The sequence below is a fragment of the Carassius gibelio genome, chromosome A16 (genome assembly GCF_023724105.1).
Source record: "Carassius gibelio isolate Cgi1373 ecotype wild population from Czech Republic chromosome A16, carGib1.2-hapl.c, whole genome shotgun sequence".
NCBI classification, from domain to species: domain Eukaryota; kingdom Metazoa; phylum Chordata; class Actinopteri; order Cypriniformes; family Cyprinidae; genus Carassius; species Carassius gibelio.
The window spans coordinates 2,237,531-2,260,693 of NC_068386.1; the positions used below are offsets into that span (position 1 = coordinate 2,237,531).

Below are 23,163 nucleotides of genomic sequence, written 5' to 3' on the forward strand. Positions count from 1 at the left end.
ATTTTTGAAAGTTCTATGAAATAAAATAATGTTTAAAAAACATTTTTGCAAATTAATGGTAACATTAGTTGTCTTCTTAGAATTAATTTGTTTGTTTAGAATTAAAATGTAAATGTTTGTTTTTTGTTATTACTTACTAAATGTTTCAGAATGTTTAGAGAACATTAAATAGTAATGCTCCCGTAATACTTTCAAATTTTTTAAATGGAATGTTGCTTTAATGTTTTCTCAAATGCTTGCATAACCAAGAACAAGCTTTATTTTTTTATGTTCTCCGAAATGTTTAAAAATAACATTTTCATAACCTAATGAGAACATTAGACTTGTTTCAGAACCAAAAAATTATGTTTTTAAAACATTTCAGAGAATATTCGAAACTAACCTTTTCATAACTTAATGGGAACATTAGCAAGTTTTTAAATTTTAAAATTAATTTTTTTTAAAGTTACTTACTTTGTGCTTCAGAACATTTAGAGAACATTCAAAACTAATGTTACCATAATGTTGCAAAATAATACAACTGAACACCCCCCCCCCCCTTAACTGTCACCCCCCATTTCTTAAATAGGCATTAAAATACACTATCTAAACTAAAATTGCTGTACTTTATGAACATTTTGGAATATAAACATAAGGTTAATCTCTTTTTAAAGAAGAAAATTGGCAGATTTTGGCAAAAGTGGAATCTTTAAAAAAAAACTGAAGTATCAAAAAGTTATAGAAGTTTAAATGTACTGTAAATATTATGCACTATATTCATTTTATTTTATTTTATTTATTATAAATATTTTACATGACAGTTTTTACTCTAAAATTGGTATAAAATTAAAGCCTTGTGTCTAAATAAGTTATGTTATAAATTTGAAGTTGATATTTAAAAAAATTAGGTTCCTGTGAGATTTTATTTAGGGCGTCATACCACACACAGCCACTGGGAGTCATCAAAACTATTTTGAATTTTGCTTAATGTTTACTCAAACATTCACATACATTTTTTTAAATTTTTCACTTTCTTTAAAAAAAGTAATTGTAATTGCACATTTTAAATGTTCAGAGATCTTTTCAGTACTTCATGGGAACAGTAACAAAATATTCTTGGATCATAATTTTCTTAGCTGGAACAGTAACATGTTCAAATAGAAGATTAATGCACATCTTTGGTCTTTGTTTCTGACGCGTTGGTGTTAAACAAGTGTCCTGGTTTTATCAACAAGTAAAAAAGAGAAAAAGAAGTATGAAATTGTGTCACGTATTCACAATTAGAATAAATACAGAAACTTCTGAGCTTATGCATGTGAATTTTCCCAGCAGTCATGCATATTGTCTTTGCATGTCAAAACTCTTTCAAAAGATTTACGCTGCAAGTTTGAGTTTGCTCAAGTTATGCATTATTAAAAAGCTTGAAAACGATGCACTTTGCTGAGCGTACAGATCTAGACCATTTGCTTTCAAGTACCATCAACGGACACATCGCTATTATCCGTCTACGGTGAAACTCTACGTAAAAACTAGCCTCGAGGAGCGAGAAATGCACACTTCACTTATTTTGTACAGTGGAAAGTCACTTCCTGCAGGGTGTTTATTTATCCTTGACTTTATGGCTTTGTAGATTTACGAATGTTTCAAGAGCACAAAAGCGAGCGCTGCAGAGTTGGAGAGGAATAAGGTACTCACTGAAGAGTAACATGCTGGCATTGGAAGCCCCGAGGCGATTGGAGGCGAAACAGGTGTAGTTGCCAAAGTGTTTTTCTGTGACGTTGGTGAAGAGCAGCAGGGAACGTGTTTTTTCGTTTTTAATCTTCAGTGTGTTATCACTCTCTACCGGCCTGAGAAAGAAGTAATACGACAGATGACACACGTTAGGGTAGGTGAGTTGTCACGTAAACCCGGTATGGTTCAAAGCATCTGTTTCGCTCGCTTACCTTCGGTCATCCCGGTACCATTCAAAGGATGCTGTGGGCACCGCCATAGCTTCACAGCGTAAGATTGCAGTTCTTCCCAGCTGGGCGGGCATGTTCTTTACATCTGTGATCACTGGTGGATCTAAAGAACAAACAGACAGTGTACTGAAGTTAAAGTAGTAGCACATGTTATTCAATTTAAGTAATAATTCATTAAAAAATGTGAAGATCCGGAGGATCTATCTATCTATATATATATGTATAGAAACATGCAAAAGTTTTATTTTCAAGTATGCTTTTAAATTGTACTTACAATAATTGTATTGTATTAAAAATAAAATTTGAAATGTTTTTTAATATTGGCTGATAAAACCCAAAATGCAGAGGATATTTTTTTCATTAAACTGCCATACACAAACTTTGTAAAGTATAGGAATCCAAAGAGGCCATGCATTATTATTATAATGAATATTATTATACTTTTCAGTAGAATCAGTAGATTGTGTAGTTGTTTGACACTAAAAATACTTTAGTTATAGATACAATTAATAGAATAAAATTATATATATATATATATATATATATATATATATATATATATATATATATATATATATATAAAAATATATATAGGTAAAAAAGGTAAAAAAATTAAATTGATTTAGAATATTCTTTTATTATCGTACATAATTTTGGTCCTCAAGTGAATTTAATTTCTGAAAGATGTTTAGATATTTCACTGGGAAACAAGACAAAAATTCAGATTAATAAGAATACGACTAAATATTTGTGTCATGATATATAGATTTTGAACATATATTAATATTCAAAAGTTTGGGGTAAGTGAGTCCACAAAGGCTGTATTTATTTGATCAAAAACACTGTAAAAACAGTAATATTTTGAAATATTATTACAATTTAAAATAAATGTATTCTATTTGAATATATTTTAAAATGTAATTGATTTCCATGATCACTCCAGTCTTCAGTGTCACATGATCTTTCAGAAATTATTCTAATATGCTTTATATTTTTGTGGAAACGTGAAACAATTTGGGCCTTTTTGTTGAATAGAACATAATTAATTTGAAATATAAATCTTTTGAAACATAATAAATATCTTTACTGTCACTTTTGATCAACTCAATATGTCCTTGTTAAAAAAAAACATCTTATTGACAACAAACATTTGGTAGTTTCTACAGTAAGAACAGAATACACTCAAGAACATAATGCTTAAATACAATAATGAATTGCAATTACTCAAGATCTTTAAACACTGTTGAGGCGAGAGGAGATGAGGAATAGATAAAGAGTTTAATTCTATAGACAGTTGATTACAATCCAATTTGTATTTCAATTACTCAATCACAGAGAGTTCAGAAACACTCCCACCGGTCAGACACCATTCGGATGTCACTGTGAGTTGCTGACAGGAGCAAAGCGGCTCGACTTACAGTTGACTATGACCTTGACGCGGCGCGTGTCTGGTGGCGCTACGCCGTTGTTTGTGATGCATTCAAATTCCTCCGCCTGATGCCGCTTGATTCCTGTGATTTCCAGAAATTCGCCTTCATTCATGAGACCGTCTGTGAAGACAAAAGATTGATTGGGTGATTGAATACCGGCGATGTGGTGCACGATGTCATACGTGAGCGTAATTGGGTTGGTAGGTGTTCCAGAAGCAGCAGTATTGTTCCACAATGTCAAATTAAACAAAAAAAAGAGCTAAGGATACAGCAGCAGGAACCACGGGACCGCCTCTCCTTATTCATCATGTAGCAGACGCGTTTTATCCGAACTGACTTCCGGTCGGTGGACCACGAGGGACGTTCCTGCGAGAGTACCCTACTGTTGAACGTCTTGCCCTAAAGCGCAATGGTGGCATGGGAATTGACTGATCTTTAACCACTACACTACCTGTAACCACTTTTACACTTCACCCAAAGCCTAAAAGTTTATTTCAACTGCGTTCGAGTAAAAGTGTGTCATTTCTGAACCACTGCTGGCAATGAACAGAACTCCAATCTGTTATATATTTTTCTTTTTCCAGTTGAGCAGAAACCACATACTTCACCTTGATAAAAATTAATTTCAACAGACTACAATTTATATATTTAACAAGAGTGAAGGCGAGTGACAAACGGTCCCCGGAATAAACTGAAAGGCTTTGATAAGAAACATGAGTCTGTGTCGCTCTCAGATAAACATCACAATGTTTGTGTTGGGTAATGCGTCACTGAGCTTTATTTACTGGCCATTGTGAACTACAAAAAGACTGTCTCGCACCTCTAAGGCACTTCTTTCCCTTTAGCGAGACGAAACTGACAACAACACAAATCTTTAGTAACAAGGACAAGGTTGGATTTGCCTCAGTGTGATGAAAGTGGCTGTTATTAGTACAACAATGACAGCGAGAACAGATACATCTGGAAGCTTATTTCTGCCACAGAATAAAAAATAAAAAAGGGAACCGAGAATGCTTTTTATCTCACAACTCTGACTTATTTTCTTGCACTTGCTAGTTTACATCGTGCAATTATGAATTATAGAAACTTGCAGTTGTGACAAAGTTAGAATTGCAAGATTGCACATTTTGAATTTGTATCTCACAATTTTGACTTTATGCAATTGTGAGAGAAAATTTTAAGCCGACTCTTTTCTTCAGAATTGGACTTCATAACTCAATAAACAAACTTATAAATGAACAATAAAGGTATAACTTAATAAACTCACATTTGCATGAAAAAATACTTTGAGAGTTTTTGCATGAAAAATAATTGAGAGATATAAACAATCGTGGACAAAGAAATGTGAATTATTGTGAGATATAAAAACGGCATTGTGATAAACGTAAGAATTGTAGGGTATAAACATAATAAAAAGTTTAATTTTGTGATATAAATAGCAATAATCAGAATTACGAGTTTACATCAGAACACTTTAATTTGCAATTATGACTTTTCTTCTCAGAACTTCTGAGAACATCCATCAATTCTGACTTCTCTGTGACAAAATTGTGAGAAAAAAATTCTGAATTGTGAGTTAAAGTGTCAATTATCGTTTCTATTTTTCTATCCTGTGGTGGAAATGAGCTTCTACAGATTCACACTTGATTTCTTGTGAAACCATTTTCATCTTCCACGGTTAGAAAAGGCACACAAAAATCTCAGTGTCAGCCAGAATAATCCACTTCTTAGTAGTTTCTGCCTGGCTTCAGCCAGTGAAGAGATGGAAAACACAAAGGCAACCACACACCTGTAAACTCACAACTGCCAGGACTTTATTCCACGAATACGGCACCTTTTCTAATTGAAGATTATTCCGGAGGATTAGCGAAGCTAGTGAACTGGAGAGGATTATTTGCAGCTGATGACGCCACCGACAGAGTGCACACTAGGGTTTACAGCAGTGTTATTCACTCAATCCATTAGTGTAATAAATATTGCTCCCTCGTGACATCTTCGTCAGGCCGTCTGAGCACCCGGACATCATCTGATCCTGACAGAGAGGGTTTACAGGTAAAGAGACTGGAACATCTCGCACGCTTCCAGCTGGGATGCTTACTAAGTAGACAACGCTATTTGTATTTATTTCTCACAGTTGACAAGCGCATTCCCATGTGGCCAGACGCATTGGTGCTCCGCTGCAGCTGGAAAATATCAGTGAAATGACAAAATCAGCTTTAGAAACACTTAGACTGGCAGGATAAATCAAATCAAACAGTGATGCCTACTACTACCAGTTTTGCTTTCATTTTCCGTGACTGAAGCAGTCAAATCTAACACATCATCAAGGCAAAACTGACGTCTAGGTGCGAAAATGTGCTTTGATGCGCTTGCTTGATAACTTCTGGTTAAAGTGCCACTCAGTGGTCAAAAGCTGCAAATGCACTTTACAAACGCCGCGGCGGTAAAAAGGGCCTTTTGAATGTCTACTTACTGTAGATCTAGATAAAAAAAAAACAGAGTCATGGGGTCAATTATCTATCTATCTATCTATCTATCTATCTATCTATCTATCTATCTATCTATCTATCTATCTATCTATCTATCTATATATATATATCTCGCATTGGCTTTGTTTTAGTAATTAGAAATGACAGTTATAAGAATTCCTTGTAATTTAATTTAATTTTAAATCTGTTTGTTACATTAAAATTCTACATTTTGTTTACTATCTCAATTTAAATTATAATATTTTAACTGGATTTTAACCCTGTAAAGCCTGACATATGAAATATTATTCAGAAAAATCTTGTTTATTGAACATTTAGACCTTTAGACACACACACACACACACACGCGTGCGCACGCACACACACAAACCCACACACACACACAGGCTTTACGGCTATTATACACGGGGAATATAGATAAAAACTGGGCAAAAATATGATTCAATTTTGTGCAGATTACGATATTTATATGGATCATTATGGGTCATTCAAAGGCCTTAGAAATTTGTGTATCATATCTACAGCAGCTTTTATAGGGTTAAAAGGCATTCTCAATTCAATCTGAGTCTCATAATGCAGCTATATTTCAGAAATCACATTAGAGAGGGTTTATGCTGCACAAAGGTACTCAGCGTTCACTGGAATCAACCGTCATCCTGTTAGGATTATATCTACATTCTGTGAGATGCCAATAAATCGGTTATGAGGCTCAGAAAAAGCCTCTCAAGTCAAATGATCTTCTGCTGTCACCTTGACCGACATTGTCTTTCTGTCCATGTCTGTGACTCTAACAAGAGCGTCTATGTGTCTTTATGGGACACAAGACTATATATTATCCATCTCAATGTGCATGTCGCAGCTTGGTTCTGCTAGTTAACATGCACTGGACATAATGTGTGTGGGTGTTCAGTCTAATGAATGAAATTGACCTGTCGAACGTCTGATTATTGCCACTTTCAATCCACATGGACATGCATGTGAGCCGTAAGCTGGTCACACAGTGGGCGTGGCACCTGTCAAGTGTGCGTCAGTTGTGTGATTGTGATGTCATCGCTTCCTGTCTGCTTCCCTACAGTGTGATGTACAGGTCCAGATGGTTTTGTGTTTCCCTGGCTGAATCTACACGCCCAATTTCTCACCCGGCTGCTGGCAACCAAACAGCTCCACTGCAGTGACTAGTGCTGAATAACAATGTGGCTCGTTCTGTCTCGCTTTACGCCCCTCTCTTTATTTCTGCCGTGCCGGTGGGTTATGAGGTGCAGAGGAAGTGCTGAGTGAGGAAAAGCACAGACCGAAAGATCTGCAGACAAGCTATGATCACAGTTATATGCAGAATAGGATAAATGTTATATCATGATATTGGTATGTATCCCAACGTGGTTATTTTTTGCTATGTGTTCAATGGGAAAAAATAATTTAAAAAATTACATAATTTAATAAATTATACTTTTAAAATTTTACATCTTTTACATATTTTTAGATTTTTAAAACACAATCAAGTGATGTATGTGGGACAATCTCATGACAACATGGTAACATAAAAAAAAATAAAAAAAAATAAAAGCATATTAAGTGATGTGGCCAAACAAAAAGAAAACCACAAAATCAAAAGGTTTAAAATAAGAAGTAATATTTTGCTTAAAGAATTTTTTTTATTTTTTAATAAAATAATATTAAATAAATAAATACATGAAAGAAAAACAGTATATATATATATTAGGGCTGTCAAATGATTAAAATTTTTTATCAAATTAATCAGAATTGTCAGTGGATTAATCAGGATTAATCACTATTTGCACTTACACCTGAATCCTAACCATTTTTTTTTTTCTGAAATTAATACCGAAAGATAAATAACAGGACACAGATACATAATTTTCATGTATTGATTCATCAATATATGGTTCTTTTTTTCGGAATTTCAAAAGTTTAACATTTACTTAATCAAATTTACCTGAGCACTATATCAAACCATGCCATTTAACTACAGATAGTGTAAGAGTTTTAGGTGAACCAGTGGTTAAATATAGCCACATATCTATGAAATTATGCATAGAGAAACTCGAAAGAATGAACTCAGAAACACAAACATACGCCCTCTGCACTCTGGACACTCTTGTTTTTGGGAGGTGTTCATTTGCACTGCCACAATACTTTAGGATCGATATTCTCACGTTCTGAAGGCTTCAAGTGCCAGTAAAACCAAGTAAAAATGCATATGCTTTTCCAAACAGCTGTAATTTGCTGCATTGCATGTATGTGTTTTGCGCATGCGCAGTGTGAAACACAGGACGCTATAACAGGAAGAAGCTCCAGCGTATCAACTACCAAAGTCGTCTCTGTTTATCGAGCTTGGCATGAATGTATTTGAGAGTAACTGGGGTAAAACCTTAAGCTTCTTCGGTGTTTTCGTCGCGGCGCTCGCTGCTGTTTTCACTGAGATCGACAAGACTTTCCTTACCTGAATAAATTGTCACACTGCGCATGCGTGAAATGCGTTAAAAAATTTGATGTAATTAACGACAAACAACTAATTAACGCCGTTAACTCGCTATTTTTGACAGCCCTAATATATATATATATATATATATGAATTCTGTTGCAGTAAAATAAATGTTTGAAAATAATGATTTTCATCAACATAAATTAAGGATTACAACCAATATCTATGAATATACAAGTTTAAATACTATATACTATAAAAAAACAATATAAGTATAGTATTAAATAATAAATAAATAAATATACACAAGAAAGAAATATATATATATATATATATATATATATATATATATAATTTTCTTTACATTATGGTATGGGTTTGCCATTATAGTAATGAGACTTTACAGTAAACATATAAAATGTGGTTAATTGTGATCATGTCAATATGATGGATTTTCCTGTCTCATGTTCATGGCAATTACACAAATGTCCACCAAAATAAGAGTTCAGAACACACTAAGCCGTGTAAACAGTATCCCACAATGCAACATGCTTAACTTGACCTTAATTAACAGTATGACTTGAACATAATGACAGTAATACTCACACTTGAAGTTCTTCCAGGTGATGGTCGGCTCTGGTCTGCCCACCGCCAGACAAAACAGATTCACGTCATCGCCTTCATTCACAGATTTATCCTGGGAGATGTTCACTATCCGGGCTGGCACTGCAAAAGAGACGTTTCAATTCTGCTTAATAATAACACGAGTGAATGTATTACGGCTTAACTGATGTCAGAAATCAGCTTTAGTTTAGTCAAACACATTTGCTGGAGACGGGTTATTTGTTTCAGGGGTTATAAATGATTCCAATCAGCTGTTTTGGCTTAAATTCCCAAAGCAGAGGGCAATGCATAATGCCGGACGGATAATGAGCCGGCCCTTGAATCTTAATGGCCTATGATCAGAGCTTTAATGAAGATCGCCACCAATTTGGCCTGCGAGGCATTCTCAAGCATTCAGTCATTTTTCAGGTTTCTAAAAGGACGAAATACGATTGGAACCAAAGCAGATCCTGAAGTGACTGGGGGGTGTAATTAATTTTGCTCATATCGCACTAAGACTAAAATTGAGGGCACAATGGTATCTGTCTGCAAAGCTCGGTGCGGCAGATAAAAGCCTGTGTTTGGTGAGATGGTTCTGGCCTGCCGGTTGGCCAACAATGTACTTGAGATGCATTTTGAACACGCTTCCCCTTCTTTTCGCACTTCTTCACTTTGGTGTTTCAATCTTGTGCAACAGGAAAGTGCACCATACACAGTGCAACTTTCAGCCGGCGGGATTGGAGTAAAGGGAGGGATGCTAGCAATCCATCAGCGGATCGGTCTGCTGCCAGTGAATCACGCCAGTCTGGATGCCTGGACCGTCGGTACGCCCCGTGTCCCGCCCCACACCGCCAGGCCTTCTGGGAGATTACTGAGCAGAACCACCCCTCTGATCCTGATCACATCTGATCAACCTCTCTTATTTCACTGGTACTGGCATTAGAGGAATTGTTCATTTTTGATACTGTGCAATTGTTTCTTATGAGTTCCAAGGCACGTGTTGACAATTATCATCCTGATGTCAATGTAAATGAACTAAGCCTAGATTCACAACTGCATGCTACTCCTACTATTTCTGCAGTATGAAGTACTGTCTACAGTATGCACTTTTGTGAATTGCAACATTGCATTGCATTTTTATAATCAACATTGGTCAAAACATGCAGTATACAACCAGAACATACACTGTTTTAAAAAGAACATTGTTTGATGTCATACATATGCACAAATTGTTTTTTTTTATTATTATTTTTATTTTTATGCAGCATGTCTAAACTAAATTAAGTGATGCATGGTCACATCTCGCCATAAATTCAAAATAAAAAAATAAGAAATTATTATTTTGAATTAAAAATAAAACAGCGATCGCAACTTTATATTTATGAATTTGAATTTTATTTATTGTAATTTTGATGTAACACAATTCAGATTTTTTCCCCTCATGATTGTGAATCATTCAAAAGTTTTTTTTCTTTTAATAAATTCATATTTTTAATCAATATGGATGCATTACATTGATCAAAAGTGACAGTAAAGACATTTATAATGTTACAAAATATTTCTATTTCAAATAAATGCTGTTCTTTTTGTTCATCAAATAATCTTGAAAAAATGCAGAAATCATGGTTACCCACAAAAATGTGAAATCAGCGTATGAGAACGATTTCTGAAGATCATGTGAGACTGAAGACTGGAGGAATGATGTTGAAAATACAGCTGTTCACAGCATATCATTGCATTTTAAATAGATATTCAAATAGAAAATAGGTATAATATTTCAAATGTTTACTGTGTTTTCATCCGATTAAAGGAGCAGAAGAGACTTCTTTCAAAAATAATAAAAACAATAATAATACTGACACCTAATTAATTTAAAATGCAGTTCATATACAGTAACTGATGCAATTTTAAGACATAATGCATATTGTGAGATATAAAGTTGCATGTTTGAAGTCAATATTAATAATGTATTATAGTACTGATATGACGTCAAACTAAAGTCAGAACTGAGATATTTTCAACATTGGCTACTGGCAACTTTTTTTGTTTTTTAAACTCTTCAGGCTTCTCCAGAAATAGTGGTCAGGCAGAAGGACATACCCTGAACGATGAGGTAGACGTGGGCCGTACGGGGCTGGTTTCTGGCCTGGAAGCTGCATGTGTAGGGTCCCTCGTCTGCCACCATCACTCGCTCAATCTTAATGGAGAAGTCGCTGTTGTTGTTGTTCACCAGAGACACACGCGAGTCCAGGGACCACTTATCTGTGCCCGTAAATAAGATGTTGGAGCGGTTCAACCATGCCTTGTGAGTGACCTCCTCGTCTATCTTGCATCTGAGAAAGAGAAGAGATTGAAAAGAACAAGTCTGAGGCAGATACATTTGACTCGTTTGAGAGCATTTATTCAACTTGATAATAAAATAAAAATAGAATAAAAACAGGGTTGTGAGGGGCAGACGGGTGTGAATGTTATATATATATATATATATATATATATATATATAAATATAAATATATATATATTTACAATTACAAATATTACTGTCAATTTAAAACATTGGTCACATTTAAAAAAAATTACATAATTTAATAAATAATACTTTTAAAATGCTAAAATATTTTAAAAACAAATATTTTGCAGAAAAAAAAAATAATAAAGAAAATATATTAAGAAAACAAAGTGTTTTTTTCTCCTTCTCTTTTGCATGTTGGCACATTTCACCACAAGAAGATTTTTTTTAAATATATATTTTGCTTAAAGAAAACAAAGCATATTTTAGGGTCACTAAAATTTTAAGGGAAATACTTCAGTCAAAAATGAGTTTAGACCTAGGGCTAGACGTATGTTAATGTTCACAAATGACACATCCTCCCTCATATTTCTATTCCTCAAAGCCTTGTTTTCGTTTGTTTTAAATAAAATATGGAGTCTACAGATTAATTTCCACAGCAATTACTGCGCTGTCTTTGAATGAGCGCGAGTATGAAACTCTGCGTGAAACTTTCTGTGTCAATGTTTCTTTGGTAATCGTTACATCTCGCTCAGAAGGCTTGGGTCATTAACTAGCTCATTAAGCTGACTAATCTGACCGGCGGTGATTGCTTTCAAAGCACACAGTGCCACAAACATACACTGACTAGACCAGAAAAGCCCCAAGGTAACAAATGTGTTTTATTATGTTTTATGTGGTTTATTGTATTCTAATCACATGAAATGGTAATTAAATGGTTAATATTTTTGTTTTTTAATATTGAATAAACCAATAAAGAGCCTTTTCCTTGTCACTATGTCCTGGCAGGAATGTTCAAATCTTTTTCTGGCACTGTACGCCACGCGGAGGATGCATTTTTGCTCAGGAGATCTGCCCTCACAAAAGCTTTTCTTCTTCATCCAAAGTGTGATTCACATTTACTGATGAGTAAACCCTGTTTTGAAACGTTTAGAGACATATATATATATTATTTGTCACAAAGCACTGCTGAAAGAAACATTGTGTGGGGGAGTGGAACAGATATGGATGCAGCTGTTATAGAGAATACTGCAGTTATTGTATGCTTTTATATATATATATATATATATATATATATATATATATACATGTATAAAAATTACTCATATGTTAAAATCATCCATTTATTCATATTTATTTCTTAAGGTACTCACGTTTTTTCCTAAATGTATCTTTTCTTATGCATGAAAACTGAATCAAGCTTTTTTTTAACACTTTTTTTTTTTATAATGCATGCACAATATCATTCATTTCAATAATTCAGTGAACAAGTGTAACATACAACAAACAGAGACTATCACACTGCTTATTCAAACGATCCCTTTACGCTATTGAGTTTTCTTATGCATGGAAACTAATTCAAACATTTTTAAACCATTTGTTTTTCACTAAGCATGCAACAGAGGGTTAGTTTCTAGGTATATTTCAAAATGTATGTGCAATTTGTTCATATTAATAATTTTTCTGTATTTACTGTATTTTTTAAAAGACCTCCCAATTCCTATATATAGCTTAATCATGAAAAATAAATCATACTTAATTTGAAACTATTGTTTTCAAAATGCATGCAACAAAGGGTTAAATATGTCAGGTACATTTCAAGAGTTTAGTAAAAATAATGTAAAATCACACAGCACTATCATAATTCTTATTTAAATGATTAATTTATCCATATTAATTATTTTTTGGTATTTACTTTACATTTAAAAGTCCACTCGTTAACGTTCTCATGCATGAAACTGAACCAACCATTTTTTTTTCATATTGCATGCAACAGACTGTTAAATATCACACTAGGCACATGTCAATAATTAAAAAAAAAAGTGTACAATATCAATCATTCATAATCCTCTACATTGAGAGCAAAACACTGGAATATGCGACTAAATACTGAATACTGTCTCAATAAATCATTAAAAATGGATGGTTGACATGTTTTACTTCTGATTACCAAAGTTCTATCATAAAAAATAAAGTTGATTGCCTGATGCTTCTTAAAAATGTATTTGTTATGCTTTTAAATGATAGAGCAAATGTATTTACATTTCTAAAAATTATTTATAGTTAAATGGTGATTTTATTGCCAGCACGTACAGTACATAGATACAGTAATCTCTTCTCTCCCAAATAAATATGAGCACTGAAGTCAGTGAATACACAGCTGACTTCAATGGGGTTTAAAAATACATTGAAGGAAGATCAGTTTTCCCTGGACAAGAGGCTCTAAACACATCGTTTAGATGCCGGCTGGATGTTGTGCATCACTGGGAGTCTGAGAGAGCATCATGAGCACTATTTGCACCAAATCACCTGATTGTTTATTGGACAGTGAGGCTTGTATTGTAGTATTTTCGTCTTGAGAAATCCGGTAGCTTCTCTATAAAACGACTGATTGAGTTGCAAGGGAATGTTGCAAAAACTGCCAGTGATATAGTTGACTGACGGTGTTTGAAATTAAAAACTCGTTCCAGTCTGGAGATGCAGTTCTGTGAAGTCTGCTCTGACACAACACATTCGGGTCATTGCTCACAATCTTATCTTTTGCCTGCTGGCATTTGTAAATAATGCAAAAATGCAATTCTGAGCTTGGTCAATTATTTGCATCGAGTATCGCCACCGTTTAGTTTGGGCGGCAGCAACACTGAAAACACCAAACCAAAAAATAAAAATAGATCGAAGAGCAAATGTTGCATTATAATAACTGACAACTGCACTTCATCATCTTCACAAGCTACTGAATCAACGCCGTCAGTCCTGTTGCATTTGGTAACCACCGTTCACCTCTAGATGTCACTGCTCTGCTCTTGAAATGGAGAAATCGTGACACATTTAAGGCTTAAATATCACTCACATTCATGTCAGCTTTGACTTTCAGCGTATCAAACTGTGATATCACATCAATTCCCATTCCTGGTGCAGTTGTGTGGAATAATAATATGGTGCTTTTGAGAATATCAACCCCTGACAGCAGGTTCAGGAGTTCAATCGCTGGCAACAAAACTAGAGAGAGTGAAATTAAAATGTTAAAAATGCAGCCACCCTCCAGTGAATGAGTATGCTGAAAGCAGTAAGGCTGGGAGATATGACCGTGTGTTTATATTCATGTGCACGGTTATCAGAAGCAGGACTGCTTTATATTATTTAAATGTGAGGGTGATGGAGAAACACAGAATATTGTGAAAATATCCTGCTCTTGGATTTCATCAAAAATATCTTGAGTTGTGTTCTGAAGATGAACGAAGGTCTTATGGGTTTGGAACGACATGAGGTTGAGTAATCAATGACCAAATTGTAATTTTTGGGTGAGCTGTTGCTTTATTTTCTCACAATGCGTCTTTATTTCTCCTGATTGTGACTAATTGTCGCCTTTGGCTTGCTTAGTTGGGGACACACTTTCTGGCAGAATTACTCACTTGATTGCACAGATACTATTTGAAGAGGTCACTGGGTTGAGCTGGGGTGCGTTTCCCAAAACCAATACTAACTAAGTTAGCAACTTTGTTGGTTGCAATGCATTTTCCAATTGCCAACCAACGAAGTTGCTAACAGGTTAGCAAATATGGTTTTGGGAAACGCACCCTGGACGATGATATCACTGAACCAACAATGCATTATCAATACATGTTTTTCCTGTTAAACACCTTTAAAGCTGCTTTGACACAATCTGTCTTGTATAAAGCGCTATAGAAATAAAAGTGACTTGACTGAATATTTAACTTGTCTTTATATTTCATAAATGCCACTTTAGTTCTCATAAATGTAGATTATTATCTCACAATGTGTCTTTATATCTCACAACCACCACTTTGTTTCTAATATTTGACTTTCTCACAATATCTCCTAATTGCAACATTGTTGCAAGTTAATTTCTCACAATGTGTTTTTATATCTCACAATTGCCTCTTTATCTCTCTTTATGACTTAATATCTTACTTTATTTGTCATTATTGTGACTTAATTACTTTGTATCGCACAACTGTCATTATATTTCCTGTTGTTCCTCAGAATTGTGATTTATTATATCTCACAACGTGCCTTTATGCAGAATTGCAAGGTTATTTATCGCAGTAGAGAGTTTATCTTCTGTGATTGTGATCTTATATCACTTTTAATTTATTTGAAACTTTATCTCACAATGATATGTTTTTGGTCAGACCGCCGCTCCCTAAGAAGAAGATCAAGGGAAGAAAAGAGTGTGTTTTAAAGCACATGACACAAGGATGCAGGTGCACTGTGAAATCACCTCAAAACGACGCTTTCTCCTTCCAGCACGGTAATGTTGTCGGGCAAGTGTCCGAACTCGGCCGCCTGAGCACCGCTGGTCCCTGCCAAAGAAAACGAGAGAGGAGAGACGTTAGCATAAAGCAGTTATTCCAACAACAGAAGTCCCCCGGGCGGCACGACGCCGGGTACTGAGTGCCTCATTGATCCTGGTCAGGCAGGATTTGTTTTTGTAGTTTGTTTAGTTATTTGCGAGGAGAGAATAATAAGACCGCAAAATGACAGCACGGAGCCGTCAGCGCTGACCGTCAGAGGCCTTGAATAATGATTGGGCTCTGCCCCGCGCGCCGCCTGGCCGCGCGCACTCGTCGAACAGACCGATAATGAGCCCGGGGAAGAGGATTCGCACGGAAGCAGCAGAGCGTGAAATGAAGGAACCACCACTGCAATGGGAACAAACACACACACACACACTCGTGCATGAGCGCTGTCACTTGTGTACAAACACGTACACGTGCGCTTTCATATGCACGGATCAAACTACACACTGGGATACCAACAAACTGGGACATCAGAGGAAACGGGAATTCGCTTGGGCTGTTTGCAGGGGGCACCAACAACATCAAATTCCTTTTTAGTTTTCAAACGCCATTCTTGTTCTTATCTATTCAGGGTGTGCAAAATACGCTCCAATTTCCTCTGCAAACAGAGATTAGCGTGCTATCGGAGCTCTCTCTGCGTGGCTCCGTCACTAGCCACGTCAGTGCTGCCAAATGCCAGCATGGCACCGTCTTTGAGTCCTGCTCATAATCCCTGTCGCTGTCCTTAATATCTGCTGGCCAATATTGGGTCATCCTGCCTTCGAGGTTTAATATATGAGACACAAGTGAAGTCAAGAGTTAAGAAGCACCTGGAAGGTAGGGGTGTGTGAAGCCCAGTCAACCAACGGCTTGCCAAGTGAGAGGAAAGAAGACAAAAGGAGACATGCGTCATGTGATGATGACCAAACGCTTTTTTAATTTGAGACAAATTGCACAGAGTAATGAAAAGAAGTATGGACTGCATTGTCATGCACGTCATGGTATCGTACACAAATTGCATAAAGCTGCTTTACATTATCCGTTGAAGTGACCAGTAATGACATTGCTAAATTAAGTTTTCTCGACTTGCGGCACACAAGGGCAAGGACTGATTTAAATTAGAGTAATTGCTTAATCAGCTTTCATTATTTTCATTAGTACGCATTCCTTTTAAAGACAAGTGTTTCAGTTTGGCCTGTGCATGCATGTGCAAATATGAGCTAGCAGGATTTCTGCAGTATGCGGTATATTGGCCATGCACACAATTTTCTGTACCCATGCAATCTATTAGCATTAAAAATGACATTTGAAGGTCATTTATCACATTAGAAATGGAGTTTTAAAAGAGTTGTTCACCAAAAGTAAGAAATTGCTGAAAATGTACTCACCCTCCGGCCATCCAAGATGTAGATTAATTTGTTTCTTCAAAGGAGCAGATTTGAAGAAATGTAGCATTTCATCACTTTCTCAGCAATGAGCACTGCTCTGCAGTGAATGGGTGCCGTCAGAATGTCCAAACAGCTGATAAAAACATCACAATAATCAAAAAGTAATCCACAGCACTCCAGTGCATCAGTTAACATCTGGAGAAGTGAAAGCTGCATGCTCGTAAGAAACATCTATCAAGTTTTTAAAAATATATATATATATATTTTTACTTTCTTCAACAAAGAAGTCATTTCAATTAAATCAAGAGAGAAATCTGCAGATATCAAACACCGTTTACAAGCCAAAACAGTTCTAAACAGATCTGTGAAGGGATTTTGATGTGAGAGACAACAGGAGATGGACTTCTTCACTGGAGGAAGCATTATTATGGATTCTGGACTCATATTTTGACCAGAAGCAGCAGATAAAAGTTAAAATGTTTTCATGATTGATTTGTTTCTTACAAACATGCAGCTTTCACTTCTCCAGATGTTATTATTGTCTCCAGATGACATTATTGTGATGTTTTAATCAGCTGTTTGGACTCTCATTCTGACGGCACCCATTCATTCCAGAGCATCCATTGCTGAGCAAGTGATGCAATGCTACATATCTCCAAACCTGATGATTAAACAAACTCGTCTACATCTTGGGTGGACTGAGGACGAGTACATTTTCATGAAATGTAATTATTTTGGGTGAACTATTTCTAAGTTGAGACCATTGCATTGTGGGATAAACAACATGCAATTTCTATACATAGAAACATCAAGCATACTGTATATATTATATGTACTATATATAGTACTGAGAAGTAAATGAGTATGCATTAACAGCCTATGAGTGTCACTTAAGGAATTATTAATTACATGAATAAATGTAAAATAAAAAGTTTTTTATTATTATTGACAGACAGCTATATAATTTTTTTTAAATTGTATATTATATATATATATATATATATATATATATATATATATATATATATATATATATATATATATATATATATATATATATATATATATATGGTTAGATGCAACAATAAAACAGTTTTAAAAAGCATTAGCCAAGTGCTTTTCTGTATCTGCTTGCCAATTGAGTAAAAAAGCCAGTAAACACGAACGGTCCCAAGACACACACTTTGCATTACATTAAACTAAACAAAATGATTCACAGATCATATCTCTAACTCTTATAAATTGAAAAACTACATATTTATTCCATCAGAGAACAGTATTGTATTCTGCTGTATCTTACAGCACGACAAACCCAACATGACCTTCAGTTTCAAGTGTGATGAATGATGAGTTTTACAGAAGCACTTTTTTAAATCTTCTTGACATATTTGTTCCGACAGACAAAAATGAAGACATTTAAATGCAAAATAACCATATCTATTTCCAGGATCTCTGAAATTAACTCTCTAAAATTAAACATGCAACTTGATGTTATTTAGCCGAAAAGTAGCATACTTTTTAAATTAAAAAAACAAACAGCATGCGACACATACAGTAGAATTCACTCTGCAGGTTGCAGTTATTTGGACGCAAGTATTGCATTCTGAACATTTCTGAAATTCTCTGGTCTAATAGCACGTTTATTTGCTAAGCACTTCAGGATGTAGGATGCATTTTCCTCTCACTCTCAGAAGAGCCAAGGTTCGGTCCACTGTTTCACTTTGTTCTTGATGCATGAAACAAGCTTAGACGTCTTGACAAATAACAGCACAGTTCGATGAAATGAGCATTAAACTTAAAGCACTGAGTTTTTTTTCTTCTCATTTTACTCATTTCCATTTCTTCTCTTTACAAATGCACACACTGGAATTCTTTGCATCAAACGGATGATGCATGCACAATGTAAAGTCCTAATGCATTGTGGGGAAAGTTATAAAACAGAGGGGGTTATTCCCTATTCCCTTTTCAATTCTTATCTTCACAGCTCAATTGGCACCTCAGATTTTAATACCTGGCAGGTTCTGCTCCCCAGCCTGGCGTTTTATATCTCTAGCTGGGTCAACACGCCGCATGCACAAATATGCTTGATTATGAAGTGCTCCATGCTATTTTCCCTCTGTTGTGCAAACCACATCAGTCTTTTCCCAGGGTGTTCCCTGCAGAAATGAGACGACGGACCAGATTTGCTTACTGGGATAAAAGAAATCCAAGGAATCCAACTTAGATTAACATAATACAGGCAGAAAAAAAAATCACATTAACCTGTAACCTAATATCAAAAATCACAATAGAAAAGAGAGTGAGTGACTATTCCTTTAAAAAGCCTGTGGAAACGTACCAGACATGTACAATGCAATGTAAAACAACACTGTAGATAGGCAGATTTAAGCGTGATATGAATGTGAGGGCGATTGTGGATGTGCTATAGGATCCACAACATCAGAGTTTCATCATCTCGGAGCTGTCAGATCTCATTCTAGATCCCTATCAACCAAAGACAGCGTGTAAAAACAGCTGTGAAAGATTCAGTACAAAGTCCCCATCTATCAAAGAGCATTCGACTGATTGACATATAAAAGAAACAGACCAAAGTTGATGCATTTTCGTATTTTCCATGTTCATTTTACAGGTCTATGACGAATTTTATTATATATATTTTCAAATAATTATATACAAATAAAAGTTTTAATTTATTAAATGTTTAAGAATGTAGTTAAATGCAACAGATAATAAACTTTTAGATTACATTTAAAAAAAATCATTTGACAGTTTATATACATACATACATATTAATGTTACAAAATGTAGTTACATGTTACAATAAATAAGATACTTTTAAAATAATAATAATAATTTTTTTATCTCAAATAAATATGCAGTTATATATATATATAAAATCATACATATAAAGGTACATAAAGATACATAGATAGACAATTTATATACAAAATATTTATATATACATATACAAAATAATATTTTTGTAACTTAATATTTTAATATGTAGATTATATTTTAATGCAACTTTTTTTAATTTGCATCAGTTAAATGCTTTTCCATATCCATAGCCAATATATATATATAACCGGACAGGTTCACAAATAATATCTCTGCTGCTTAAAAAAAAATGACAACCATCATAAAAAAATTAAAATAGATGATTGATCCAGAGAACACAAATGGACACTACTGTCCAATATTTTCATTTTCAGTGTGAAGAATGAAGCAAAACTATTTTTGAAATATTTAGAAAATAAGTTTGTTAAAAGGATTTCTGAAGGATTGTGTGACTGGAGTAATGATGCCAAACAATTTGTTTGAAAGTCAGCTTTGAGTGAATATTAAATTATGTTGTGGGATAATTAAATATATTCTTAATAAACTTCAAACATAAAATTATATACGTTTATTTTCTTCTCACATTCTTTCTTGTAACTCTTCCCTCTCAGTGACACAGCTGAATGAGAGGCTCATTATGCAGCTCATTATGCAGCTCATTATGCAGGCCTTTTGTCTTCTCAGGTGTAAATCACAATGATATTCATGATAGTCGATGCCTACTCGCATATGACTTTTACCAACAAAAAGTGTGTTAGAAAATTTTCATCAATATATTGTTTTCTGTGAGTGAGTAAACAAAGATGATTTTCACTTAATTTAGAAAGAAAAATTCTAGGCTACAAGCTCCAGTTCTCAAATATACCGGGAACCATTGTTCTTTATGTGTTTTATGGCCTTATTCAAGTGTTTTAAAATTTTTAGTTTTTCACTAACCATGCATAATATTTTTTTTCCTCAAAAACACAATCATGTACATGCATGCATTTCACATATTATTATTGCCCAGTTTGTGCTGATTACAGTGAAATTAGACTTTACCCATTTAGATATTTATAAGAAACTGAAAAAAGCACAAATGTCCGGGCATGACAAAACTTCTTCCAGGCCCCAAAAATACCCTTAGACTCCAGAGGGTTAAAACAAGATGCAAAATAACAATTTATTAACAATGCAATTTATGCATAATGCATAATAACAATAAAGTGATTTGATTTGAATAGCACGGCAATACAAACAAACAAACAAAGAATATCTGAACAATTAGGACGAACTAAAGTGAAACTGAAAGTCACAATACAAAACAAGATTAAAAGACTAGTAAAGTGTGAACACTACAGCAAGCGTGGAGCTGAAACTGCATGAAAGGGCAGCTTCTTTCTCCAGATCATTAACACCATGCAGCCGCTCCGGCGTTCATTCAGCAGCACTTACATTTCTTCTCTTGGTCCAACAACTCAAAGATCTCTTTAGCTCTGTCCTTCAAAGTTAAATATCTTCCCAAAGCGTCTAGAGACCCCCTCAGCATCCTTTAACTGTTCACTGGGCCTAAAACAGATGCATCATCTGCTGCGTTTGGAGCTTTGCCTCACGGAGGCTTCAGGGCTTGATTCCCTGAGACCTGTGGGACATTAATTCAAACATGATTTGTATCCCCTTGACTTTTACATGCTCTCGTTTGTAATTGCACTTGCTTCTGGCACAAAGTTATTAACAAAAGCGAGCTGGAGTTCGACGGCGGAGAACCGCTGCGCCTTTGTACTGCACATCTATTGCTCACTGGCCTTGATCATCATATATACACGGAAACCTTTGAAAGCCAAACCATCACGAGTGATGAGGATCTAGAGGAAACAATAAACCAAAAAATAGAGTTACATCATGATTCATTTATATGCTTATCATTATCATTTCGTTATGCTTAAATGTCACTTTTAGCACACAAATGATTTATTTGATTTTTCTGTGTTTTCTTTTCAAAAAGGTCTATTTACCGTTTATACTGTATGTATAATGTCTTCCTTTTATCAGTTATTGGCCTTAACGTGAGGAACAGACACATACCGTATATATATATACATAAACATGAGGATATATATGTTTAGGGCATCATTCAAAATTATATTAAAATAAATAAATAAATGCAATGTACGTCATTTATTTGTTTTTATTTTATACCCATTTAAAAACCACATGGAAATATCTATTTTGTGAATCAACCATATATATATATATATATACAGTATATATATATATATATATATATATATATATGCAAATTTATATTAAAATAAATAAATAAGCAAATAAGTTCTTCATGTAATTTTTATGAGATTTTTTATTTTTATAAATAATTCTAAAGACACATGGACATATCTATTTTGTGAATTATCCAAAAGAGAAAATATAGCATATGAATGTATATTAAAACATAAATAACTTTACAAATAATAAATGAATTTAACTCCTCTGAATATTTTGTATTTGTTTTTATTTTATTCATTTTTAAAATACCAAGTGGAAATATCTATTTAATGAATCATCTAATATATAATGAGACATAAAGTATGTAAATGCACGTTAAAATACATAAATAAATAACTTTACAAATGAATGTACATTACCTAATGATATCTTCATTATTCATCTAATTTTTTATTATTTTATTAATTTGAACAGTTTCATTGTTTTGTTTATTTCTCCTTCACTGAATTGCAATATTACAGTGCACCAATAGTCAATGTGGCAAAAGACCACAGCAAAAAAACGAAAAAAGAAGTGGGTGTCATACCGCAACCAATTAAATATTTACAGAGGCTCTTCCTTCTGACACCTTGATGATGAAGAAAGGCAGTCCAAAATTATGGGATGGTTGAAGCCTGAGGCTGGAGCGGATTAAACATTAACTGGCAGATAGATCTGTTTTTTCCACGTCTGATTGCATTAGCTCCGGCTGGGCCGTGTGAAGCCCCTGTATGCGCCTCCCTCCGCTCTCAGCCCGGTTCAGATCGTGGCTTTATACCTGCCCTTTGGCCACCTGTCACATCCACAGCACCGCGGTGCACTGACTTCAACCACCTGCTCACCGTTCACTCAAGAACAAGACGGATCGCTCTGAATTACACATGCAAGAAGAGAGATGTGAGCCTTTCCTTGATGAAAAAAAAAAACCCAGCATGTCTGGTTGGTTACCTTAACATCATTACCCACTTTACAGCAGAG

The 23,163-nt window shown here is 34.7% G+C and overlaps 1 protein-coding gene across 1 annotated transcript in view; it reads right to left on the reverse strand.

The window, feature by feature from the left end:
• Nucleotides 1-23,163, reverse strand: part of LOC128030346 (igLON family member 5-like) — a 156,607-nt gene that overhangs the window by 13,966 nt on the left and 119,478 nt on the right. The window contains exons 2-7 of the mRNA XM_052617893.1: nt 15,658-15,739; nt 11,006-11,238; nt 8,909-9,028; nt 3,359-3,490; nt 1,923-2,043; nt 1,675-1,826 (exon numbers count right to left, since the gene is read on the reverse strand). Of these exons, the coding sequence (XP_052473853.1) occupies nt 1,675-1,826; nt 1,923-2,043; nt 3,359-3,490; nt 8,909-9,028; nt 11,006-11,238; nt 15,658-15,739 (840 nt within the window). The remainder of the gene's footprint in view (nt 1-1,674; nt 1,827-1,922; nt 2,044-3,358; nt 3,491-8,908; nt 9,029-11,005; nt 11,239-15,657; nt 15,740-23,163) is intronic.